The 17,944-nt window shown below is 42.4% G+C and overlaps 1 protein-coding gene across 1 annotated transcript in view; it reads right to left on the minus strand.

Annotated features, from left to right (window-relative positions):
* TESK2 (testis associated actin remodelling kinase 2) overlaps window positions 1-13,199 on the minus strand; it is a 79,753-nt gene extending 66,554 nt beyond the window's left edge. The window contains exons 1-2 of the mRNA XM_032117537.1: window positions 13,043-13,199; window positions 5,173-5,473 (exon numbers count right to left, since the gene is read on the minus strand). Of these exons, the coding sequence (XP_031973428.1) occupies window positions 5,173-5,391 (219 nt within the window). The 5' untranslated portion in view covers window positions 5,392-5,473; window positions 13,043-13,199. The remainder of the gene's footprint in view (window positions 1-5,172; window positions 5,474-13,042) is intronic.
* Between the last annotated feature and the right edge of the window lie 4,745 nt (window positions 13,200-17,944).

Below are 17,944 nucleotides of genomic sequence, written 5' to 3' on the forward strand. Positions count from 1 at the left end.
TAGGGCGTGGTATTGTTTTTGAGATCTTCAATTCAGAACTGAATTAAAAAACCAGCAAGGGAGGTATACCTGTTCTGTATGTGGTGTCAATATACACTCTAGACAAAGTTCCAGTTGCTGGTAAAATTTAAAGACCTCAGATGATGTGGCTGCGTGTAGATAACCCAGTAAGTCTTCCAAACCTTAACTGTTTGAGAAGTTCATAATGCCTTTATTTTTTATGTATAGAGTTCAACTGTAAGACATAACAGGCAAAGTATAACATGATAGAGATACTCATGCCCACCAAGACAGATACTCTCTTTTTTTGGTCAAGTAACCTCTCATAACTTTTGGGTCTGAAATCTCATGAGTTAATCCCTCACTTACTGTACTGTTCAGTTCCTACTCTGCACTGTTATTCTAGTAAGCAAGTCCTGTCAAACCGAGGTCAGAGGCAACAGAAGAAAGTGACATCAAACATTTCTGCACTAGACTCCTCAAGGCCTGCAAAATTACAGACAGAGAGAAATGTTAATCCGAATGGTAATGAAGTCATAAAGTACAAAAAAACCCCAAACTTCCCATTGAGTCACTTTGGGAAAGCCAGATCAGTAATCTCTCCAATCTCCCACAGTCTAGAACAAGATGTTCCAGAGATCAAGCCCACCAGCATGACAATGCACCCATGAGACATAATATCACATTATACACTATCTAGTATCATTTATGATTTGTATGTTAGAGGCAACAGAACTACCAGTTTTACCAGAAGCGCATTACAAGTACGTGATAAAAATAATTATATATGTATTCTTCACAGTACCTCTGAGCACAGCTCCAGCCCCATTTCTCCTTTCACATTAGACAGCTGGATGCTGCTTATCTTTAAACACCTCAAAGACATTAAATAAATACAAGAAACGGGATCCTAGCCTCAGGTACAAGGTACATATTTGGACAGGCACACCTTTCCTGATCAGTCAGCACTTTTGAAACTCAGAGAACATAAATTTGACCACACAAAGACTAGCAACTAATTGATGAGGACCATCACTTCAGGGTATTCAAACAGGAGGCCTCACAGTACAAGCCCATACAGCACAAATACCCTGAGGATACTGACCCTTTTGCACCCACCACCCATCTTAAGTCATCCAAAAGTATGATGCCCTCTCTTTGTATTTATACTTGGCCTTGCATTCTCGTAGTGCCAGTTTCGTTATGTGTGGAGTCCATACATCATCAAATAGCACTAACATTTTGCCAGCATTTGTTTCCAAGTCATATCAGCACTAAGATTCACTGTATCTTATTTCTCATATGGCTTCAATGTACCTCTCTAGATATTTTCATAAATAAGTGAGACAAATGTGATCTAAAAGGAAATATGATAAAGTAGCAACGTAAAATCATAACCAAAAAAGTAGCTTGTGGATCACAGGTAAACTTCAAGATTATCAAGACTGAAGGAATCTCTTGAAAATTTTAGAAATGCTTGAATGGGAAGCAATACCAAAAAAAGGTAAATCTGCTGCACAAGTGCAAAACCAAGAAAACCATGTAGCCAGAAGTTCTACAGAAAGGATCTCAAGTTATAGGGGATCATAAACTGAGTGCTTAGCACATGGTGCTGTCAGTAAATATGCTGAAATAGGAGGGCTGATTTTCATCTCAAAATTTTTCTATGGAGACACCCACACTCAGCTGCTTAGTGCTTCTGTTCTAAAAGGCATTTGTTCTGCACTGTGTCTTGTACATCTTATATTCACCTTTGCCCATCTATCATAAAACAAGCATCTCATTAACTGTTTTTTGAAGTATTACACCCCTTTTTCACTGCTCACATAAATAACCTCCCCAGGTGTACACTCAAGATACAAACTCTACTGATACATTGCTTCCCGGCTGTCCAAAGACTTCATCATTCCTCAACAGCCTAAACGCGCAAACTCCCCAGTGACCAACCTGTACAGCAACACAACTTCCCTACAAACAAACGCACAGGACTCCAAATCTGTACAATTCTATATTGGATCAATGACTCCTGTTTTCATGTATACCAAATAACAAACTGCAAAAAGTCCATTTTTAATGCTGGAATGTCACAAGTATTTCCAGTCTCTCTCAAAAGTTCAGCTACAGAATGTGGAGCCAACAAGAACACCTGAAGGAAATTTACAGCAACTTGAATATTTAGTACTGACTTTGAACCTGAAGGTAAATTTGAATAGAAGATCATCCTCGATTTTAGTCTGACTGCTGTTACAAAACACACATTTTATAATTAATAGTATCTATTTCCTAATACAATACTTCATTTCAGTATGATGCTTGAATGCCCCCACAATTCCTTACAGCTTCATCAGCCATTACTGGTTTTCCCAACTAGGAGTTTAAGGGTTTCGGATCATGGGCACTGTTCATTTATACAAACAGTCTCTGCCTAGCTTGATCTTAAAAGCAAACCTCAGGGTGCTGCACTTGCCATTGAAATTTAGAACAGGTATTAGTCAGTCAGCTGTTTCAAACTAGATTGCTGGTTTTTTGACAAAGTTCAGTTTTTCTAAACTAGTTTCTATAACATCTAGTATTCAGTGAACATCAATTTGAAGTGTTGTAGTGATGGCTCACCAAGTCAAAATGCTAGTTTAATACTCTGTTCTGAATAAACCACAAATTTTAATATATTTATGAATAAACAAGCACTAGAAATGTTAAAAGATCATTCATAGCATATATGACCATTAACATACAGATCTGAGCTGTAACATACTCCTATTCCCAAGTTAAGAGAAAACAGCTTCTATCTACCACAAAAGACTATATTTTAAAAGAAAGTTCCACAGAAAAGGATGGAGGGGAAGAAATCGCTGAAAAAAACCTGTCAGCTACATAGCAAAACAAAAATCCCAAACCCTCAAACTGTCCAAGCATTTTTTGCTAAATCACTTGAGTGAACCCAATGTATGACACAAAACAATAGACAAATACATTACTGGAAAAGCTCTGGGGACATGGTGGGTTTTGAGACACCTTTGATGATTTAAAGGGAAAGCTTTGTTCCTCTTGTAAAATTATTTACACAGTAAGTCTAGAACTATCCTGGATTCTTCTCAACTTCAATCATTTACCTGTGAGCCTGCAGATCAAACTGAAATTTAACTGTGTCAAGCCACGAGGCTCTCCTTACTGGAAGCACATCAAGGTTCTCACATGAAATCTGATCATCGGCACAGTAGGATTAATGACAGAGGTGGTCAGGCTGATAAAGCAGCAGAACAGAAACCTGCTTAAATGAGTTTGGAACTGCATCTACGATAAGGTCGTAATGCATTCTCACCCCTTCGCGCCAGAACTGTGGAGAGACTCTGGTCGAAAGTGATGCAAAAGAAAAGACTTTATCACTCAGTGTCTGCCTGCAGGAGGACTGTGGTTGTTTCTGGGAAAACAGACACCAGATACTCAGACTATCACCATTGCTCCCCCAGTAATACCACCAACTCTATCCAACACCTTGGGATGTCTAGTTTAGCTCACTGCAAAGGAGAATAGCAGGGGAAGGTTTTTAAAGAATTAGAGGACTTGTTTATGCACACAAAAATAAACTGGATATCAGGGATTTCTCTCAATCAATAAATTCTCAAATTAATCAATTACTATGAATGCTGGAAATTCACCTTTACTTTTAGATACTTTTTTCCCTCCACCTGAATTCTGAAATTCACACAAAAATAAACCTAGTTACTTAGGCACGACCCAAGTCTATGGGTACCTTTATACATGTCACAGCACCTTCGCCACAGAAGCTGCAAAGATAAATTCCAGTAACACAGAACTTTAAAATTCAATTCGTTTAACATTAGGAAATGTCTCAGTATGAGACCAGTTGCTACAAAATGCATTACAGAAAGTTTTCCAAACACGGAAATAAGAAAAAAAAACAACCTACCAAAAACCACCAAACAAACCCTTGTTTTCAACTGTTACAGAAGCTGGCTTAATAAACAAATATCCTGTACCAAGTCTCCTACACACTCCAAATAAAGTTCTTCATGTCTACCCATGTGAAAGAATTTAAAACTTGTGTTAGTGAAAACTAAAATTTCATATATCTAGCTAAACAGAAAAACTTTTGTGGAGTGACTTGCCTTTACACAAGGGGAGATGTATACATGGAGATTTGAATGCCTTTGGGTATTAAAGCAATATAAAAATAATTTCCATTTTCTAATGCAGGTATCTATTTACAGCAATAAAACTGGATAAAGGGTTTTTTGGTTTAACTTCAAGAAAAAAAATACATGAATTGTCATGGAATGGACATAATATACTGTAAGATAGTTTTCTGGCATTTCACTGAAATGGAAGTAACGTGGAGGGTAACTTCATGTAAAGCCAGGAACTAGAACAAGGAAACAAATTATTTTTTCAATGCCTGAAAGTCAACTCAATGTCCTGTTCCTCTACAATAAACTTTACCAGAACAGTTAGAGCAGCAGAAACACTATAAAAGTGGTTTGACAAGTTGCTTTAAGAAGATCTTTTCCATATCTGACATTCACAGCAGCAAGCCACTGACAACATCAGATTTTCTCATTCATATTATTTACTTCAAATCAATCTCTGACTCTTCAAGTTAGAAGTGTGGCATTAGCAGCAAAAGAAACAGAGAAGAGCAGTTAATTGTACTGCAATTTCAGTGCAATAAAATCTGTGGTTCCAAATTCAGCAACCATGTATGGAATTCCTTAACACATGCATCTAAGTGTTGTGAGGCAAAGACTACCAAACGAATGTGTACCATCCCACAAAACCAATAAACGAGCTAAATTAAAGACATTTACACTTACATATGGGAGAACCAACAGCCATCAGTGTTTAACACTCCATGAATGCAAAAATACATGGTAGAGGTCAAAAAATAAAATGAATTATTTTTAGCTGTTTCTGTTTCTCCCAAATAGCTCTTCAATTCCTCAAATAAATTATAAGTGACAAAAAAACAGTTGGAAGAGTGATAGGAGAAGTATTTGGAGCCTGAAAGTTCTTCACCACTCACTCTTCCTGAGTGAAGCAAATACAAGGACTACCATTTGACTTCAGTGGAAAGCACTTTGGCTGACACTCTCGTACATTCTCATCATGAAACAGGAAGCAATCAACATTGAGAGGAAAAAACTAAACACACACCTTGAACACCTCAGAGAAGAAACCAGAGCCAATTTTCTCGCATGTGAAGTCATCAAGACGAGTAAGTCTGGAAAAGGCACTTATCAGGGCTCTGTATGAAGAGGTACAAACTCTTCCCATCTGGGATGCAGTCCCTTCTCCAGTGCCACCATCAAAGTCTTCAGCGCGCTCCAGGCGTGGTGGAAATCCTGCTATTGAGTTCCGCTTACTTCGGTCCATCTTGAAAACAAGAGTTTATTTCACTACGGGAGGACTTCTCACATCTTAGGCAATTTGCTGTCTTCTCTACTCTTGTGGGATCCTAAAATACAAGAAATTGAGATTGCCATTATTGTGAAGATACCTAGTAAGTTTGATAGGACTCCAACACCCAGCTTACACCAGTTTAAGAGAGTAAGAAAAGAAAGAAGATATCCAAGCAGTGGCACAAAAAATAAAGAAATATAACAAACCACCACACAACATCAACAGTAAAGACAGCAATCTAATAAACTTTTCCTTTAGATTAATGCAAATACCCTATGCTCTGGCTGTTCTGAAACAAATAGGCTTGGAACTCAAAATTTAGCTGGTAACAAACAACTCTCATTCCCTTCCTGTCAAACCCATTCTTTTTTTTACTTAAGTTCTGGTTGCTAAAGCAAGCAACCAAGCAGGAGGAAATCCACAAAATGTAACACTCTATTCTACTTCAGTTGCAGTTGGTGGCCAATCTACAACAGCAAGAAACAATTTCACTTTCATGAGTGAACAAGGGATCCCAAATTATAAAAAAAAAAAAAGATCAACTTTCAATTGACATAAAGAAAGTTATTAGCTTGAAGTATCAAAACCTTGTTTTTAAAGCTTCCACTTATAAGTATTCCAAGACCAATTCCTTACCTGTTAGGAACACAAGTTTATATCCACTGAACACGTAGCCCCAAAATTTATAAAAACACCTACAATCCTGCTACAAAAAGGAAGTATTCTTATAACAATCTGCCAGACAAATTTTCCCCACAAAGCTACTTTTCAAAACTATATTAATTTCAGTTCAACTGAAAACACAGGAAACAAGCTACATTTGCCAAGTAGGAGAAAAGGGGGAAAAAAGGGAGGGGGACCAACAATTTTTTTTCTTTTTAAGAGGATGATGAAGTAATCAGGATGACTCTGGAGCCCATCAAATTCAGCTTGGACTGGCAAACTTGACAGGTGGCCTGCTTTTATTTTTTCTTTAAACCTTAGACTTAGGAGGTTATTCATCTTTTCCAAACTCCACTGTTCATTTACAGCACTTTGTTGAGCACCTACAAAGCCTGAACAAAGTGAACAGTCACAAAGAGGATACATTTCTTTTTTTTTTTTCCCCTGAGGGTAAATGAAAAGCTAGAGGGAGGGGAAGGAAACAATAAAATAATTTTTAAAAAAGGTGGGCAAAATAACCACAGAGCAGGCAATTACACTTCTATTTACAAAGATGTACAGAACCTGAACAATACACTAAATTTGAAAAGCATCTCAAAACCAGAGGCACACCAGCTGTCCTCTGAAAATACAGCAGTGCTGCTATATCCATGTTTTGTATGCAGTGTATCTTTTAGAGATGCTCTGTGCCAACACATCGGGCAAACACATAGTCCTTCCCTGCTTTCAGAAATAAGCTCTGTTGAACTGTCTGGAATTAATTTGAGGTTGTCCGCTCCAAAAAAGAAGGGTGTTTATTTCAAACATCTTAACACCTCTCTAAATGGATGCCAGTGGGTATAAGAGACTCTTACCAAGGCCTGATTATGAAAATTTAATCTCTATCAAATCCCACATCATGGTTTTCCTACAGAATTTTGTATGGAAACTCCCATACGCCTGATCTTACTGCACTTTTCAGATGATGGTGGCCAACTGCCACACAGGAGATCAGGATCCAGTTTCTGATCTTGTATTCTTGACTCAGGAGCCTTGAGGGTCTGGAAAAGGCACAGAAGCACCACAGGAAGATAAAGCCCATTACATGTCCTCAATGGAGAAAAATAGCCCAGGGAACTTCTTCAGCTACAGACAAGATGCCTCGGAATTTCCAAGGCCCACTTACATAATTCCTTTTGATCTGAAAAAGACAAGCTATCTTTTGGTTACTTTTCAAGGAGATAAAGAAAGAACTGTCTATGGAAGGAGGACAGACAGAGGAAACCGTGGTATTAACAATTTGTTTTTTGGATCAGGAGATGCTATTTTTGAAGACTGACCAGAAAACCTACTGCAACTGAATAAACAACTTTTTAGAACTTATTTCCATCAGAGTAGCACCCACATGCACCCGACACTTCCCTTGGAAGGAGGCGAGCATTTGCCCCTGGAAGTGCACAACGTGACAATCCAGTATCACAGGATACCATAGGATCACCACTCCACAGAAAGTGGAGCTTGCAGAACCCCCCAATAAATCCAGTGAAACAACACATCCACACCGAAACCCAGCAAACTAAAGACCAAAAGTTCTCATGCAAAGCAAGATTAAAAAAAAAAAAAACAAACCAAAATAGGAAAGACTGCCATTGTTTTAACTAGAGGAAGATACCAAGTTAGATAAGTAATATTAAACAGGAGGAAAAGCCTAACTCTCTTAAGTACCAGATGCTATTAACAAAAGATGGCCTCAACACAGTTTCTACATCTATTTAATAAAGCAAAAAATCTCCCTCACACATATACACATCCTTTTGATTGAAATCACATGGTGAACTTTGCAAAACTCTACAAATTCCACAGTGAAAGAAGAGATTCTATGTACTTCACACAAAATAAACCCCAAAAGGTTTTGCCATCTGGATTCCCAAGTAAACCATTCCTTCATTTTTGCCTGCTGGAGTTTACCTTTCCAGATAGCTACACAAAATCCTTGGAAATTATTAGGATACAGCTCCATTATCTTGCCCAGGATTGCATACACAGAATCAGAGGAAAATTTCAAGTGGGCATAATTCCAAGTGGGCCTCCTGTCATTTTGGCCAATTACACTAATGATCACATTCTCAATGAAATCAACCAAGGTTTAATTGACTGTCAAGTCAGTGTGAGGTACTTTAATTTACTACCTTGTATGGTTAATTAAAGTGCACTGAACAGAATCCAAGACTATCCTGCAAATCCTGTAACCAACTAAAAGGTTGTTGGGTAGTTTTTTTCATATTAAGGTTCAGCTCAAAAACTCTTAAGTTGTGCTCAACAGACACACTACACACTAGAAAAAACATTTCCTAATAAATTCTCACCTTTCAGAACAATTTTTCTGACACCCTTACGTAAGAAAAATGCACCCCACTCTGCCAAGACCAAAATAATTCTGAAATTCACCTCTCAAAATGCACATCTGCCCCATTCAGTCATTTCTTACATTTCTAAAAAGCACAATTTCAGAATGTTTCATGCCCTACCACATTTTAACTTCTTGGCTTACCAAAAAACACCTTGAAGAAAAAAAGCCATATTAATATTATATTAAGATCAGTTTCTTCACTGCATGAATGCATTAATTTTTTAATTGCAGAAATTACTATAAATACAACTATCAGCATTAATTTGGTTAATTAGAGATTTACCTTTCAAAACCAGTGCCTGAGCCTGCAATTATTTAAAGATGGAAACCCCACAACAGCACATCAAGTTATATGCTAAACATCAGTGTCAAACTAACAGGCGGCATATATTAGCCGGTAATTAACATTTTATACGTCACAGATACAAAAATGGGTAAGGCTCCTCAACTTCAGCAGCATCCCTTTAATGCCCCAAAGTATAAAACAAGATCCTTCCAAAAAACTTTTCAACTCATTACTAAGAGGTTTTCTGTCCCCAGTATCTTTATAAATACGTGCATATTTGCACTCAAATGTCAAACTCACAGTTTCCTAAAAGATGGCCCTAATAACAACAACCATTTTTAGACACACAGACAGTCGCCAGGCGTTCAGCCTGGAAAGCAATAAATCTGGTGGACGCATGTTACTAATTTGAAAAGGTTTTCTGAAGAACAAGATGCCAAAGCTTTGACAAAAGTCATTTGCCAAGAGTTAACTATTTAAACTTGTAGACTGATGAAGCTCTAACAGCCAGCAGTACAAAAACATAAAGGAATTAAAGGAATTATGCTGGCAAGTGTCACTCAACAAAACAACTTGAGGGGGAAGAAGACTTCACTGTAGTACTGTGCAAATTTCAGAAGGACTTCAAAGAAATGTAAGGAACAAAATTTTCCAAAGACTGAATTGACTGAGGTCCTTAGCCTGGAGGAAAAAAAAATAAAAACAAGGAAAAAAGGCTTAAAAATCAAACACAAGAATTTAAACTCAACAATTTTGTTCTCAGCTGCTGTCATCTGCTTCCCTAGCAGAGGAAAGTTTCTTGGTTTGTCCATAACTTAGCTTCTTGTCGTTGAGAGGAAGACAATATGAAATATTTACAGATGAGGTAGCTACAAATACCAGAGCTTGGGCTATGTTTGGCCCAGCTCATCCCGAAGTCTTTTTTGACAACTTTATGGGACAAGTCTTTAGGTTTAGTTTATAGTCTTAGTTACAACACTGCATTTGAACATGAAAATCCCAATATTTTCTATTTTCACTTACATAACATTTTGCTTTCATTTCATTTCCCCCGTACAGAATAATTCGCAGTTCTAGCGAGTACTGTCATAGCACAACCTTCCTGCAAATTAGGACTGACATTCGTCAGAAGAGACCTGCATTAGCCCTACTACACCACTCCAGAAACTGGAAGTCTGCTGAACTGCATCATGGTTTTATAATGCAAACAAACCTCCACGAGAGGCTAAGCTGAAACAAACAGTTCATTTATTTTGTGACTGTAGCCAAGTTTAAAATGAGTAAGAGAGACCAGCTATTACTGCAGAGCTCAGGATTCAGGGCCAAGGTTGTAGGTTTAAAAATATTTTCATCATGCATAGGCATAAATTCTAGCACATATTTAGAAGGCAAATGTAACTGAGGGAGAATATTAAAAACTAAGAAACAAACAGAAAACCGCTTGATCCTTATGCCCACAGTGTAACTGCCAGCATTTTCTAGGGTCCAGTTACAATACAAGGGACCTTGCAACAATCCATTCCTCCCCTAGCCTGGTTTCAGTCACTCCAATCCACAGTGCAGACAGGCTCTAGCCTAGTTACAGAGCATCGCTAGAGTTAAATAACCACTCAAGTAGATCATGTGCAAGACACAGCTGCTGCTTTAAATGGATAATTTTAATACATTGTGTTTGCTTAACAAAACAGAGCTCAGTAGAGACACTGAGAAGCTGTTCATGCCTTCCAGGTGTCAGCAGGCTGACATTTGCTGAGCTCTTAACAAAAAGAAAGGGAATCAAAGCCTTCTAATACCAACAGGTATTGTAACATCTCAATCTAGGAATTTCCTCCCCAGTCTCTCCGCTGGGTTTTGGATGAGGGCTGACAGCTCTATTAGCATTGGGGGTTTCACATGAGACTGGAAGCAACTTTTGTTGTTTCAATGCAGCCAGTGAGACAATCCAGCACAGCAAAGGAAAGAGAACATGAATGCCTGAAAGAGGGATGAAGGCAAAGTAAACAGGCTGAATTTCATACCTGACTGACATCTCTTGGACACAATCTTATATTTATGCACAAGGCAGTCAATATTTGTATTTTCCAGCTAAAAGTATCATCTCAACAAATATTTAAGACACATTCTGTAGTGTACCCTTACTAAGCACAAGCCTGTGTTACTGGTTTCACCTTACAGTGAAACACCAAGTACCTTGTTTACTGCAGGTAGCGGCGGCACAAACGGAACAGTAACACAATCTTCACTAATTTATGAATTTTTGAAGTGAGAACAGGGCTTCCCAAATACATTGTTCTTAAGGCACTGCAGACACTGAAGTCTGCTGGTATTTACAAACCAGTCTGAAGCTCCCTGTACAATGGAAAATGCCTAACTCATAGTTTGAGAGCCACGGACCTGGAGTGTACAAGGTCATCCTTCAAAAGCAAAGTTATCTCAACCAACCCCACTCCTGGCTGTGAAAGCTGTTACATTTCTCCAACGCAACCAACAGGACAATCACACCAGAAAGTGGCTTAGCCACTACCAGCAATGTGTTCAACTTAACAAAAAGTGACAGGATCATATGAAAAGAAGCTTACAATCTAAGTCAGAAAGAAGACTTGGCAACAGACAACAGATGGAGCCAGTGTGATACAGTTGCTGATTATTAGATGGACTTACTGATGAATACACCACTCCAAATGAATATATTAGTGAACTAACAAGCAAGAAAAGGGCTTTAAGAAAAAATTATTAACATTGACCTTTTTTTGATCTTGCCTAGCAGAGCTCTTATTTTTGTGCCAGTTTGCAAGATGCCACTCTGCAAGGACACAATAAAGAGCTTTGCCATTGTGCAAATGCATGGTTGTCTGCTACAGGAAGAATACAGAAAAGGAACCTATGATGCAAGTGAACCACAAGCTTCATTCTTTTCTGCAGCAGACACAGAAGCAACAGTCCCCTCCTTTAACCGTGTATTTCTTTCACGAGTCTGTGAAACCATTTGCATAAAGGATTACAATGGCAAAAGCAAATATCTGGAATTAGAGGGTGTAACTAGGTTAAAGGAGGCCTTTGCCACCAGAGCTGGTCTTTTGAACTAACTGTGTCCTTCCACAGTCACAAAAATATTAAGAACTGAAGCAAGGATTGCTCTGTAGGCCCTAATTTGTGCTCGGCCTCACTGCCAGCTGTTCATCCTAATGAAAAGCCACAAAATAAATCAAAGCAAAAAACAGGAGAGCAAACACTTGCCACCAGGTATAGCAAACACACCTCTGCCTTCAGTTTAAACTACTCGTTTTGCATGAAAAGTTTTACACAAACCAAAACGGACAATGGAATTACTCAGCCATGTCTACAGCTGAACACTGCAAGAATCAGAAAATGACATTTTTATTGGCATGCAACAATAATTTCCAAGGATGATGACTAAATGGAAAGGTTTATGACTAGTCCACAGGGCACGTCAGAGTTTCTCATAAAAATTCTTATCTTAGGTTGCAAATTCCACTGCCTAATTAAGTCCATGGAACTGTAAGTCTGTTGATTTTGCAGACAATAAAATATGCTAGAACTCTGATCTCTATTTAAAAAAAAAAAAAAAAAAAATCAGTTGAAGCACAAAGGCTTCTCATAAACTAGCCTAAATGTTAGCTGTTGCTTTTTTTAGAGGGGCAAACAAAAAGTTTTAAATAAAATTCAACTCAGTAGTCTTCAAATTCAATTCATTACTCTTGAAATTGTAGCTTTCAACTATTACAGCACCGCTTACAGGAACACCAAAGTGGAAAGTCCCCCGCACTTGAAGCAAAAACCCTTCCGACCCTCCAAGGAATACAACATTAAGAGTGACCACGTACATTTATACAGCACGTCTCACCTGAAGGCCATAAAGCAAGCATATATGCACATACACTTGAACACTCGAGCCTGTCATTAACGCGTGATTCACGTATTCTTACAGGGTAGCACTTAAACAGCAAAACCTGAGCCAAACCCTCACACCTCTTGGCAAAGCGAACATTTCCAAGGCAATCCTGGCCGGGCAAAGACCCGCGCCGGGCGCTCCCAGACCCTTGCCCCTGGAGCAGAGCGCGGCTTTCCCGCGGCGCCCGCCACCCCTCACCTGCCGCCGCCGGGGCGGACACGGCCCCTCCGCGCACCTGCTCCCGGGAACGCCCCGCTCACCTCACCGCAGGGAGACCCCTCCGCTAGCGGAGAGCCCCTTCCCCAGAGCGGCCCCGCTCCCCGCCGCCGACCCGCCCGGATCTGCCCCGCGCCGCCCCCGCGCCGGCCGTTACCTGAGCGGCGGCGCCTGCAGGGCCCGCGGGCGGCGCGGGCTTTCATGGCCGCATCCCCCACCCGCGGCCCCTCAGCACCCCAGCGCGGGTCCGCCCCGCCACTGCGGCCGGCGCGGGGGGCCCATGTGAGGCGGGAGCCCGGCTGCGGGACCCGGGGCCGCAACCGCCGGCTCCGCCTCCTGCTCCTCCTCCTCCTCCACACGAGCACCGCCTCCCACAGCGCCGGGCTGCGGGAACCGCCCCTCCCCAGCAGCTAATCGGCGCCAGGCGCAGCGTGATGGACAGTGCCTCTCGGCCAATGGAGAAAGGAAACCGGGCGGAGGGATTCGCAGGTAGTCCACGTGAGTGCCCCTTCCCAATTGGTCCTGGGCCGCTTGAGCGACAGACAGTCTGACCAATCACAGGAGCGACAACAGCTCCCGGGAGACACGCGGGAGGCAGCGGCAGGAAAGAGAGGGGGCGTTGCTAGGGGCGCCTCTCTCTCATTGGTCAGCCCCTGAGGGCGGGTTATAAATAAGAGAATTAGCCAGTAGGAGAGCGGGGTGGGCGGTGATGGACGGGCAGGGCAGCCAATCATCGCGTGTTTATAGCGGCCGTGGCTGAAGCTGTCAGCGGGGCGGGTGCTTGGACGTCCCGAACTCCCGGTCCCGGTCCCGGTCCCGGTCCCGGTCCCGGTCCCGGTCCCCGTCCCCGTCCCCACCCCACCCCACCCCACCCCACCCCACCCCACCCCTGACCCCTTCGCACGCAGCCCTCGGTGACCGCAGCTGGGCTCCGTGACTGTAACGCTGCTGTTATTGCCTAATTACCCGTCCCCTGCTCTGTTGCCCACAGGATTCATCTCTTTCTCTGGTCTCCTCCTCTCTCAAGGACTTGAAACTTCAGCGTTTACTCTTTCCGTTCTTCCCATCTGCCTGCACCCCGCTCCTGGTGTCGGTCACACGGCTCGGCCCTCCTGGTCCCTGCCTGGAGCCTGCTTAATCCAGCTCAGATATTCTGAGGGTTCGGCTGCCAAGATGAAATACGCCTGGGGTTTTTCACGTACAAACTGTTATTTTTCAAATTATCACTTATCCACATGTAGGCAGCCTGTAACAGGTATGGAAAAAGATACCTTTCTTCCTGCTGTGACGCACTGCTTGATTCCAAGTATCCATTCCAAAGCACGGCAGGACTAGAACATCTCATTAAACAGTTGTGAAGGGGGTTTGGTTTTGTTTTACATTGGCGAGAGGCTGATTTTTTCCCTGACCTCATCTTTGGCAGAGGCTGAGCTATTTTTACTGAAGCTCTTCAACAAACAAAGTTCATATACTGTACAGTCTTGGATACAATAACCAAATCCCAAACAGTTAAAAACCAGAAGACTTGTAACTAAAAAGGGTCTTGGACAAGAATGTTTGCCATACCATATTTGTAATAAGTTTTCTCATTATCGTTAGTCATTAATTTTATATCTAGTGTTGTCAGCATGATCCAAAATGTGCTTGAGGGAGTTCAATGCTGGAAATATTAGCACCCGCTCTAAATACTGAACAGAGACTTATTCTTACAGTTGGATTAAAATCTCTCTACTCTGCAATGTCTTGATTAAATTTAGTCTCAGAATTTCAATCGAGTCTACAGTGAAACTTTCTCTGTATGTTTAACTACAAAAAATATAATAATTTTTGCACAGGTAACAGATTAAAAGTACTTTGTGTGTGGGCAAAAAATTTCTTGTTTTCTTAGTTTCCTCCTGGCTTTCCTTCACAGGAAATTTTCCCACACTCACAAATGGTAAATATCAACCACATGCAAACATCTATTCTAATGACAGCTCAAACACAGGGTGCAGCAATGCTTTGGTAATTAAGCCATTAAAAAATTATTTTTATAGCCATCATATTTTAATGCGTGACAAAGCAGATGAAACTACCCAGATCCATCAGTGTCTTCTCTCTATACTCAAGCAGAACTGAGTCTCAGAATGGGGATTTTTAGCAAGATTTTTTTTTTTTAGAACTTATTATTTTTAAGTCAAATTTCAATGCTTTACATTTTGCTGGGATTTATCCCAGCAAGACTTTACAAAGCCAGCTCTGGAACCTCTACATGGTCCTTCACCATGTCAGGGTCCAGTGATCTCTGCGACTTTGTACCCCGTTAAAAAACCCCAGTATCTCCCTACTCCCCAGTATCCCCGTCCCTGCTGGTTTGGGAGTTATTAGTTGGCTTTAAGATGACATCTGGTGGTAGGTTTTTATTACTGCTCGTTTTAGGAAATGATCCCAGAACTACGCAAATTGCCCTGTTCCCCCATCATAAATTTTTTCTCTTTTTTTTTTTCCCCAAAGCAAGATATGTGTAGTCCCCGCTTTTGGCCGGCAATTGTCTTACTGGTAATATCCAGGAATAAGCACTTATTCCACGGGCTGGTGCGAAGTAACATCATTAAAATACACCAGAGCGATCCAGCAAAGCTGAATCTCAGTTGGAAACACTCACATTGTGTTTCATGTAACACTGCATGAGGTCCTGCGACTCGTTGACATTATTGAGCCCTGTTTTGAGAGGGAAATAAAACCATCTTACGAGCCCTCCCATGGCTGTATCTGAAAGGCAACGCCTACGTTTTGAAAGCAGAAAAAAATGTACATCACAGCAGAACTTTGTCTCACAAAGCTCCCGTCCCCCCTCACAGCTGGCAGAAGCACCAAGGCAAATCTGCAGCCTTGAAATGTGCAGAAGACGAGTGACTTTTGTAGTCTCCCTCTGTTTCCCGGAGAGAGGAAAATGAACATCGCATTAGAAGACTCATCAAAGAGACTCATCAAAGGCAAAGTCTCGCAGATGTCACAGCGCTCTCGGTTCTGCCGATCTCCTCTCGCATCCCAGAAGGGTCCCGCAGCCTGTAAATGCCTGTGCTCGCGGCGGGTATTCCTCTCTCCTCCGGATGCCCCCAGGCTGCTCCATGCAAAGATCGGCCGCTCCAAAAAGCAGCTCTGTGGCTTTGCGGTTTGCTCCTCTCTGCTCTCGGACTGACTCTCTCGTCCAGACGGATCACTTTGGCTTTTTAAATGTAACCGGTTTGGCAAAGGAGCAGCGGACGGTTCACTCACGGTTGGACAAAAAAATAGAGATGAGAAGGTGGGTGAGAGCAGGCAGAAGGGGGAATTCCCTTCCTCCCGGCTTTGGAGATGCCCCGGAGGAGAGAAGTTTGGGAGATTTCTCCTTCCCAAGAAGAAAGCTGATGCAATGTATCCATGCAAATTTGCCTTCACTGCAGCAGAGCAGGTGTTTTCCCCGGCAGAGGTTCTGTGGGCTCCAAAATTTAAAAAGTGTCACACGACAGGGACAGGGACTGTCTCTCTCCCCTCCCAAGGGACCAAGACAGTGGTTGGACCTCACAGTATTGTGAAGAGATTGGATGTTTTAGTGATTTAACCCATTAAATACTTTATGTAATGAAACCTGTCAAGAAAAACCATCTTTGGATAGGATTGGTCAAATTCTCCTCTGATTTACTCCCGTGGATATCTGAAGTCATGTCACAGGAGTTGGAAGAGAGGGTCCCCATGGGAATGCCACGAATTTGCTCTTGACCAATGTCAGCATAGGCCTTTTTCCAGCCCCTGTCCTAGGTGGACATTTAACAGAACAGACATGAAAAAATGATCCCTTTAGATTTTCAGTCACACACTAAACCCCTAGATTTTGAAAACCATCTTAATGGGTTCTGTGGGAGGAACATCCTCCCACCTGTGCCTCCCTCAGCCAGCCTTGCAGGTGGCCTTTGTAGAACACGGACAAGTTTGCTCATGGGTAAGAGGGCATTTGCAGCTGCTCTGAGCAGGGGAAGGGAGAAGGCACAGCTGGGGCCGTGCTCTGATACCCTGCCCCTTGTTGTGTCCTGCCCATGCTCCTGGCAGCAAGGAGGGCTCTGTGAGGGCAGCCTGCATGCTGTCCTCTGGACAAGGATGCACCTGCCTGCTGACAAACTGGGTTAACAATTCTGTCTGCACCACTGGTGCAGACGAGGTGGCCAGCATGTCCTTGTGCTCAAAGCCGTGTTGCCATGTCAGCCCAAGCCCAACACCCCATGCCCCTGCATGAGACCTGGCAACATGGGAATGTCAGAGCATCTTCCATGTTATTCTTCCAGGAGGCTGGGCAGAGCCCAAGCAGGAGGCTGGCACAGCACCAGACACCCTGCCTTGGGAACTGGAAAGGGATTGTTCTAGGGCAGATGGATATGCCCAAATTGACAGCTCCTCGGTGCCACAGTCTTGTGCTCCCCTGCCTGCTCATCATGGCCATCTGCTGCATTGGCTACAATTTGGAGCCTGTCCACCCTGCTACAGTGCTGTGGCATGGCTACAACTAAGCTCCTGGCAGTACCATGGGCATGGAGTGGCACTGAGCTGGCTGGCTTGCTCCAGCCTGCTCTGAGGTGCTCCCAGCCATGAGGCTGTGCAAACACTGGGACAATGAGCCAGGACTGACCCTGTGTCACTGTGCCTTGCTTCAGCCCTGGGCAGAGCCTATCACACCATGCTCCAGCCCTTGGGAGCCGAGGAGCAAAGGGTGAGACCCCAGTACTCAGGGCAGGCCTGGGGCATGGCTTCTCTCAGCAGCCCCTGAATTTCTGAGATGTCTGAATACCAATTTTGTAGGGGAAAACCTTAAACATCTGACAAAGCTGTATTCACTTTGTATTCACCCACCAAAGTGCAGAAATACAGTTTTGCACTATCTTGGTCCATGGTGGATGCCCAAAGGGGCCATAGAGTCCAATGAAGATTGAGGCCAACAGTGCACATGGACATCAGTCCCACCTCTCCTGCCCCATCTCAAGGCACAAAAGGGTTTCTGCATTGCCTGGTGCACTGTTCTCACTCCCCAGCTAAGACAGATCATCTC

The sequence above is a fragment of the Corvus moneduloides genome, chromosome 9, assembly GCF_009650955.1.
Source record: "Corvus moneduloides isolate bCorMon1 chromosome 9, bCorMon1.pri, whole genome shotgun sequence".
Classification (NCBI taxonomy): domain Eukaryota; kingdom Metazoa; phylum Chordata; class Aves; order Passeriformes; family Corvidae; genus Corvus; species Corvus moneduloides.